General features: G+C 43.3%; 1 protein-coding gene across 1 annotated transcript; it reads right to left on the bottom strand.

Moving 5' to 3' along the window:
* Positions 1-356: 356 nt before the first annotated feature.
* Positions 357-3,479, bottom strand: zbtb8b (zinc finger and BTB domain containing 8B; the record flags this gene model as incomplete). Its single annotated transcript, XM_080515594.1, has 5 exons — positions 3,395-3,479; positions 2,811-3,003; positions 1,836-2,718; positions 1,562-1,740; positions 357-671 (listed from the first exon to the last, which is right to left on the bottom strand). The coding sequence occupies exons 2-5, from the start codon at positions 2,982-2,984 to the stop codon at positions 357-359; spliced, it is 1,551 nt and encodes a 516-aa protein (XP_080371720.1). The 5' UTR covers positions 2,985-3,003; positions 3,395-3,479.
* Between the last annotated feature and the right edge of the window lie 6,157 nt (positions 3,480-9,636).

Genomic DNA, 9,636 nt, shown 5'->3' with positions numbered 1-9,636 from the left:
CAAAGAAATATCACTGTTTTGTCAATACCCCGGTACGTGTAAACATGGCCTCAGATAGACACGATTCTCTTTATGTACAAACAAGTCATACAGAGACATTTGGTTTTCATTAGCTGTGCAAAAACATTGTTTAAAAAAAAAAAGAAAAGAAAATAAAGCCAAGTACTTGGTCCTCTTTTCTGAAAAAAATCAATGGAGAAATCTGTGACAATCAGACTAAATAAATTTTTTTTTAAAACGTCAATAAATTAGAATTACAATAATCAGTTCATAACAGTGTGGCAGCAGCTTATCAAACAGTGGAACAACTGTTTCAGGAAAGGGTTTTATTCTCCCGAGGATGACGGGCAAGAAATTCACAGTGTGTGACTCACATCAGGACAGCCAGCCAGCTGTCTGTCCAGCATCTGTTTCTCCACCAAGTCCTCCACTCTGCCCACCTCCACCTCGTCCACGTCGTCCATAAAACTGGACCAATCGGTGCCCCCGTCCGTGCGCTCCATGGCCTCTGGCTGGCTGGACGGGTGCCCGGGGGCGGAGTCGTCGTGAGTCGTGGTTACGCAGTTGCAGCTGTCGCAGATGCCGAAGCGCCTGAGGCCGGGCGAAACGCTCGACCCGGTGAAGGTTCGCCTGCAGCTCTTGCACGACACTGGCCAGAAGTGCCTGTGGACCTGCAGATGGTTAATACAAGAAGAATGTCAGTCATTTAGGGTAGGACAATACACGTATATACTGTACACTTTTAACATTTTTCTGCAAGAATCTGTCCTAAAGTGTGATTCAAATCCTATAAAACTCTCGTATCTGCAAATAAAATGTACTTTATTATGCTATAGTATATACTATACTTATTTTGAGCAAACAGCCTTTTTTCCCCCACCGACATGCACTGGTATGAGTAAACACTGGAGCAGGAATTTATCACAAAGCATCTCAAAACAAATCTTTCCAGACAGAAGTACTGAGATGGTGTAATATACTATTCATCCATCATGTAATACCAACAGCAAAGTATCTTGTTTGTCTCCCAACCCCTTCTCCAACAGAAAACAACCCTAAACTTCTGCAGATTCTTACCAAGAACTAAGTTCAGTTTAATGATCAATGCACTTAAAAGTTAGTCAGTTACAGTCATATTGTCAAAAGTGCAACGTTAATGCTGTAATTGTTCTCAGAGTTAAAATGCATATAAACAATCCCAAAATAAAAAGTAAATGAGGCTCTGTCAATAAATAAACTCAAGCTTTAACCCAGGGTTAAGCAAAAGTGTAACAAAAACTACAGAAACCCACGTGGGGAGAAAACAAAAACTTGAATATGCAAAATAAATATCTGTTTCAGCTAAAAACTTGATTCGTGGATTAAATAGATTTTTTTTGCCCAGCAAGTAGGGGTCCTGGAAGTGATGGTGTGACCCCCACAAAGCCCTACACTAGCAAGGAACTGGTTCAAAACAACTAATGCAAATATTTTACTCATAAAGTGTTCACAAAATCCTGAGATAATATTATTTTACATCCTCAGCCAATCAATGCTGAGGTTACAACCACAGAGGTCTTACACTGAGCGCGTGACTGCGCAGGTGCTCCTGTCGGGTGAACCTCTTGCCACACATGGGGCAGGGGAAGGGCCTTTCTCCTGTGTGGCAGCGTATGTGTCTCTTCATGATTCCCTTCTGTTTGGCTGTATACGGGCAAAAAGGACACTTGTGGAGTTTCACCGGCACTACCAAGCCATCACCTGCAGGGGGAGAGAGAGGCCATCAATTCTCATCTACCTCAGCCCAACAAAGCCAGAATCGATTTGAATGTTGGATTTGCATGATATTTGACTACCTGTTTCCTCTCCAAGCCAATCAGTCTGGATCTCCATGATAGAAGAACCCCCAAACCCCAGACCCTCATCCATTCTGCTTCCTCCAGCGCTGTTACCTAGTCCTTGGGTAAACCGCTGACCCGCTCTGTCCCCCAGGGGACTGGGACCGTCACCTCTGGACAGCATCTCCATCAGCTGCCTGGCATTAAAGGAAGGACTGTATCCCAAAGGAGAGCGCTCACGGGAAGGAGATGGACTTGGGGGGAGTAGTCTGCTGTGATGGCTATTATGCAGCGATGTCCCAGAATACGATGTAAGGTCTTTATTGTCAGGGGACTCCATAAGTTCCTCATCAGGGTCATATTCTATCTTAGGGTTCACTAACTCTGGTGTCAGAGCAGAAGGTGAGGAGGATGACAGATTATTCTGCTCTATATGTCCCTTCTGTTCTTCACTCCCAGATGTAAACTCCTCCCTGGAATTGTAAGTGCGGTCCATGTCCCTGCTGGAGCCCGGTGCCGAGGTCTCCGACTCCGTACCTCCGGCAGAGCCTCTGTCAGCCTCTGTGACCTCTGAACAGGGCTCGGCATCTTCTTCCCCACCAGAGATCGCTGCGGCGGGAGTGCCACTGTCTGCAGGGCCCATCGCTCTTTCCTCAGGCTGGTTTTCCTTCTCTGTGTACCTCTCCTTCTCCTTACTGCAAATCTCCAAAGACGAGCGAATGTACGATTTACAGAAATTCACCAAGTCGGTCATCTGCAGGTAGCTGGCGGCGGACATCACTTCAATGACGTTACTCCTGTTCAGGGCCAACCGGCCGGAGTAGAGGAAGTCCAGGATAATAGAAAAGGCATCTGCAGTTACAATGTCCAATGATGCTGTGCTGTACCGCTGCCCATTGTCCTGAAAGACATGCATTTAAACTTTCAATATAATCTGATAACCACTTCATCTCAGCCAAATTTAAAACGGGAAAGAAAAAGTGATGTGCTGACCTGCAGATAATGAACCAGAAGGGCCCTAAAGTATCCACTCCCAGCAAACAGCACATTGCGGTGAGCTTTGAAGACACGACCCTCGACCAGGATGCTGCAGTCACAGAAGAAGTCACGTTTCCTCTGCTCGTTGAGCTCAAACAGCAGTTTGGGCAGGTAACAAGGCACTTCCATGTTTGTACCTCAGGTGACTCTGATGAAGTAAAACAAAGTTCACGTTAGAGCTTCTATAGATGGAGGGAATCTCACTGCATTCCAAATGGAGATTAGAAAGGAGGAAACTGCCTCATAAAAGTAGATTTCTAATTGATCACTACTAAAGTACACCAAATGAGGTTAGACAACCTGTAAGTCTTCGCATGTGTCGGTGTTGATCGACTAAACAAATACAAAAGCAAACAGGTTTAATAAATGGGAATTGTAAACAGCTTTGCTTTGTTTTCTTGCTGACGAGCGTGTGTTGCTAGCGTTGACAAGCTAACTGGGCTCGCTGTATTCCACCGGGAAAGGGGACCAGAACGACTTCGTTTGACTAAACAAACCAACGCTGTGACATTTTAAGATACACAACAAAGCCTCTATACCTGTATTATTATGCTGGGGGTTATAAATCCTTCAAATTTGCAGGAAAGTCGCGTTTAGCGCTGCTCATTGTCCCACAGTGTCCACAAGAAGCCAACCAGTTCCGCATTCGGCGATTAGTGACGTACTACTCTCATCCAATCATAGATCGGGAGGCGTGGTCTGACGATTCCATAGAATGTCATGGAGCAGCCACTCACACAGGCAGGTTTATTAAATCATACACAAATAGCTGGATTATATAACAACACCAACAGATTTTCACAGCACACTAAAAAAAAACAAATAATTTCACACCTGGAACTCGACACCAGTTTGGACTTTTTAGAAAGCAGTGATACTGGGGCTTTTAGGGGTTTGCACCACTGCTTTAGTTCAATTGCACAATATACAACCAGGGCTTATAATTATCGGAATTATATTTTTACAAGAACTTATTTTCTGGGGCTGTTTGTTTCACATCTCCTGCTGGTTCCTCTACTGTGTTCAATTTGTGGTTCAGGGTTTTCCATGCTTGCTCGGTGCAGCTTGGATCATCCCCCTGGGTGGCTTTATTTAGTTGCATTTTATTTTGTTTTGTCGCTTTTGGTCTGTTTGGTTTACTGTTGTTATCGTGACTGAGCGATAGTCACAATACTGTACCTCCTTCTTGCCCAATGTCAGCAAAAATTCAGCTCCATCACTCTGCTCAGAATGAAGTCGGCACAAATAATGACTTGTTGGACGAATACAAGTCTCATTTGCATTGATTTAATCATTTGAAATCACAATAATTTCTTTGCTTTAAAAACTGCAAATTAAGTTGATAATTTATTAATTATGCAAAGAAAACATACCCCCCCACCTCTCCCTTCCCTAACCAGGGTCTGTTTGTTTCCCCCTACCTAAACCAAGATCTACATCCCTACCCCAATCTATCTGTCTATCTGTCCTATTCTTTCCTCTCCTCTATTCCCTCACCCAAACCATCCAGCATAAAGCCATCACTTCTGAGTCTGGTTTCTGCAAATGTTTCTTCCTGTTAGAGGGAATTTTTCCTTTCCACAATCGCAAAAAAAAAAAAAAAAAAATCTGTTGCTCATGTGACTGTTTGTTGGGTTTTTCCTCTGTTAAAAGCACCTAGAAATGATTGTGTTGTATTTGGTGCGATATAAATAAAGTTGAATTGAATTGAATATCTATTGGGACTTTGTTAGGCAATAGGCAGACACAATCTACAGTATATTCAAATGGGTTTCATGACTTGGAGAATAGATCTTAAAATCTTTGCATCAATTGTTTCAACTGAAACAATTAAGGAAATTAGATTTTATTTTATGTTTTTTTTTTTTTTTTTGGGGGGGGGGGGTTAATCACAAAAAGGGACACTTATAAATTCCAGTTCGCAAAATCAAATCTGGCACATGAAGCAAACAAGCACAACAACCTTTGTGTAGCCACAGTCTGTAACAACTGACAAGTCTGACTGTCATCACTTTTCACCTCAGACTCAAACATGTTTTGTTAGTTTGCAGTTAAACAGTCCGACGTTACTCACCCTCTGAGAAGAATCTTTTTTTTTTAAACAAACACGTCTCCATTTTAGTAACTAAGAAAGCCACACGACTGAGTGGAGGTTTTGACTCTTGCTTCACACCAAGGAGACTCTGGTTCAGATTGAGTCTCAAGGGGTTTCTGTGCAGAACTGCATGTTATTCCTGTGCGTGTTCAGCTCTGGCTTCTTCCCACAATCCAAATACATGTCCACCATTCTGTGATTGACTTACAACCTGTCCAAATATTTGTCCAGTTAAGTAGGATTAGCTAAAGCTTCCCTTATCCTTAGGTTGGATAAAGAGAAAAGATGTCCCTATTTATTTTTAAGGGATTCTTCCCAACATTTAACCACAGTTATAATGACTTTTTTACTCCTTGTCTTTGCTTCTTCATTGTATTATATATTGATGTCTTAACATCAATCAAAATGAGAAAGATCTCTTAGATGAGACACTCTATTTGTGTGTTTCATGCATAGCAGATAAAGTACGACATTACAACGATGCAACTGAAACAAACGAGAGAGGGAGTCTTGACGGCAGAATAAAAAGGCTGACTTGTCAGACAGAGAGAATTCAAATGCACGTGACTGAAAATGACCAGATTTCAGTGAGGGATTCATCTGCCTTTATGTCCCAGAGAAGTTGAGTGACACTGACGTTGGCAAGGATCATGATGGCAATCATGTTTAAGTGGTCAAAACCTTCAAGCGTCGCCCTCCTCCTCAAACTGAGTCCAGCATGCCAACGCATGACCACAGGCCGCTCGCGTCTGCCCACATTGTCTGCTCAAAAATACGTGTTTATTTGCCTTTCATTTCAGAGAGAAAATAGTTCCTTTTTTTTATTTTTGGACACAGAAAGAGTAAACAAGTAGTTCCTTTTGCACGGAGCCACACCCTCTCAGCGCAATCCACAGCTCTTAGAAGTGTATGTGTTTTTTGTTTTTTTACATTGATGGGTGCCGACCAGGCAACTTATTTGTTTCAGATATTTTCCCATGGCAAACAGGGCGCATACAAAGGCTTCGTGGTGGCCTCGGGGAAACCACAGGGTAGGCGTCCATGATCTTCCACACTCGCCGCCTTTTTTTTTTTTTTTTGCGACCGAAATTTATGGCACCTCATAAAAACTCTATTCATCCTTATAAGCACTAAATATAAAGTAGTATAAACTGGCAGGGTTTCAATGAGCCCCCGTAAACTTGACCTGAGGGAGTGTAGTGTCCAGCTCAAGGCCAGACCAACTGTCCGTTGACCCAGCTGGCCCGGCCCTCGCACGAGCCTGCCCCCCAACACAGAGCTGAATTAATTTGAACTGGGAGGCTGCTTGCTGACCTTCCTCAGGGTGTGACTCCAGGAAACTCAAAACCTTTGTTTTGGACATTTGTTGACTCCAAGACAGGAAACCCCCCCCCCCCACTTTTTAGGCTGTCACACTGGAGTTTCGACAAATCTGTGGCAGTCTCTCTCCGATTTATACCCAGCAACTTCTGCGGAGTGTAAATCGCTGATTTATGATTGGGTTTTGGCTCATGCCTGTGAATATGATTGGGTATGATTTACTCATCGACACTCAGACGGGGAAAACCAGATAGATGTAGTGATGGTTGTGTGCGTGCGTGTGTGAGTGTGTTAGCCACTCTGAGACCCACGGCTGGCACAGCGGGCTCCAGCAGCACCCCTCTGGGTCCCTGTGGTCTGCGCCTCAGCACATAACAGCCACTTAGGCCGGCATTTTCCCAGGCTGAGACAACACACCACGGTGGCAGCGCGAGCCACAGAGAGGGCCTGATTAAAGAGTAGGGACAATGGAGGGAGAGAGAGCCGGGGACCGTGGTGGCATTTTCCATCTCCGCCGCTGTCTCCTGGGGGGGACCAAGTATGTGCCGTGAAACGTTTGAATTATCCCAGAATCTCTGGAATTCAGACAGAGGCACCGCGGAGAGGACCCTCGACCGGGGATCAAAGAGCTTTGAAAGGAGTGCGGTGGACTGGTGGTGAAGTTGAGCACATAGGGGAGTATGAGAGAGAGAGAGAGAGAGAGAGAGAGTGTGTGTGTATGTGTGTGTGTGTGTGTGTGTGTGTGTGTGTGTGTGTGTGTGCGTGCGTGCGTGCGTGCGTGCGTGCGTGCGTGCGTGCGTGCGTGCGTGCGTGCGTGCGTGTGTGTGTTTTGAGAGAAACTAACATGAAAAAGATAAAGACAATGTTTGAATCATTCCTTCTCTTTCATGGCTGCATGTCTAACAAAGGGAGTTAAAAAAAAAAAAGAAGTCATGTTTGACTTCTGAGGAGGCAGCGATCGTTGAGCAATGAGATACAGGCATGTGGCGGTTGTGTGTGTGTGTGTCGCCGTCCTTTTATCCCTCATGGGATCAGATAATGCAATCATAGCCAATCATTGAGAGTCTAATACAGTGGGCGCCTCTCTTTAGTTTAGAGACGCCACTCTCTGCGGTGACAGAGGAAGAGGAAAAGAAAAGGGGGAAACCTCATCTCTCTCTTTCTGTCTATCTCTCTCTGTAATTATCACTTAATGTTCTTTGGTAATCTGCAGACGTCTGTCTCTCGCTCAGTCCTTTTATTCCCTGAGAGGAAATGTATGTGTCTGAAATAAATCTGCCAGCCTTTTTATTATTGTATATTTAGCACCAGAACAGAGGAGTGAATGGAGCCGTCCCAGACCACGAGCTTCCGGTAACGTTGGGGCCTCAACGCTGGCTGGCTGACTTTGCCACAGCCAAGTCCGAACATCAAAGCCTCCCGCACTATATACAGTTCGCCTGCCGTCCCCAAGCGTTGACCTCAAGCAAGTTTCCCTGTCTGACAAAGACACAGGGTGTTTGTGCACAAGCCACACGTAGAGCGGAGTAGAATTAGTTCACTGCGCAAAAATGCCTTTCAGCAAACAAGTTTTGCATCTGCAAGTGTCTGCGTCCGTAGATCTCTGCGGTGACATTGCCTTGTCTTGTGTTTGTTTGATGTAACAGAAAGTTCCAATTAAGCTAGAACAATATCTAACCCTAATGATACACGGAAACTACCTCATGACATTTGAAGAGCACAGATAGCATCATATTAGACTTTTACACTCCATTAACAGCTGGAACTTCTACTCTCAGGGGTACATATTGAGTTGACACTATAAGGAAAATCCATCCCCATTTAATAGATATATGCATTAAAAAAAGGTGCAAAGAAAAGTGAAATATAAACGGGAGCTTTGGAAATATTTTGGAAATTGTCAGCTATGAGTGAGCTATCCCTTAAAACTTGTTAAAAGTTAAATACATGTTGGCATTGTGTTTGCCACGATTACTTGTAGATCAGCCCAAAATTGACCAAACCTGAGGTTAACAATTATCAAGCTTTATTTTCTGTTTATGATTTTCAGCTTTTATTGGGCACTCATTGAAACCCTTTTCAAATTAATGCTTTGGATCATTTCTCTGACTGTTTTTTGCTTTTTGTAACACTTTAAATAACCAATCAATGTCATTTTTAGAAATTATTTTAAAAAGTGACATCATACTTCACAATTTACAGTTAAGAAAAAGCCTAAATGGGATATGAGTCTTATTGGATGTCTTCGCAAACTTTCACCATCCCATTGTCTCATTGTATATACATAGATGGTACTAATATCATGGAAAATATTGTGTTAAATATAATAAATATTGTGTAACCTGAAATGTAAGATGTGTTGTATCTGTTCTTCCAAACTTTAATGAACTATAATGGTTGCTTTTGTATCACAAACAGTGTAAACAAATATTGACTTTGTGATTATCATGATGTGGAGGTACTTATTGTGCCGAATGTGTCTGATAAGAAAGGTGAGGAACAATTGTGACATCTGTTCAAGAAAAGGTCAGTTTACAACAAAAAAAATTTTCTCTTTCAAGCAACCATCTGATCTAATTTTTTTGGTTTTATTGAATGACTTAATGTGGCGTCAGTGATTTAAAAAAAAAAAAGCAGAGACAGAAATCTAGCGTCACTATTCAATGCATCCTTTATTTCAATCCTTAATAATAAAAGCTTCTAGTAAGACCAATAAAACTGGTACTTGCTCCCTCAAGAGATGAAATTGATGCTCGTCATTACCCACATCCTTCCTCCATCAAAGCCTCCCTTTCTTTCCCTGCACACTCACCGTAATCCCCTTCCAGGAACGCTAAAAATTGCCCTAGCAGCACAGTGGCGGCAAGTTTTTATGCCAGTTTTTAAGGGCTTACGGCTGCTCTTCCGAGCTGCCGTCGGAGCGAGGTGTCGGCAGGATGCCTCCCTGATAAGGCCGTAATCTGAGGTGTAAAGTTATAGGAGGGATTTGGAGAAGTGAGAGGCTGTCAGGGAGCAGCAGCCACGGGTGTCTGGGGCAGAATCAAGCAGGGATGGAGCACCATCTCCTGGGTTTATGACCTGTGGGACTTTTGCTCAATCAAACTCGAGTGCAAATTTCTCCCAGACTTCTGAATTTGAAGCAGCTTTGGAGCAACTGCACACATTTTATTCTCCAAACCATATCGTGCTGTTTGGAACTTTGGAGAAACAAAAAAAACAGGAATCACATGAGTCCGCGCAATAAAAATTAGTCTCCTCCATAAACTTGAATGATAGTCAGCGTCTAAGTCAAAAATGCTTGGGTGAAACTAGTTTTACAGTGGCTAATATTAGCTGAGCCCAGTCATCAAATCAGGCGCAGTCGCA

This window comes from Blennius ocellaris, assembly GCF_963422515.1.
Source record: "Blennius ocellaris genome assembly, chromosome: 20".
Lineage (NCBI taxonomy): Eukaryota > Metazoa > Chordata > Actinopteri > Blenniiformes > Blenniidae > Blennius > Blennius ocellaris.
This window is presented reverse-complemented; position numbering and strand designations above follow the sequence as displayed.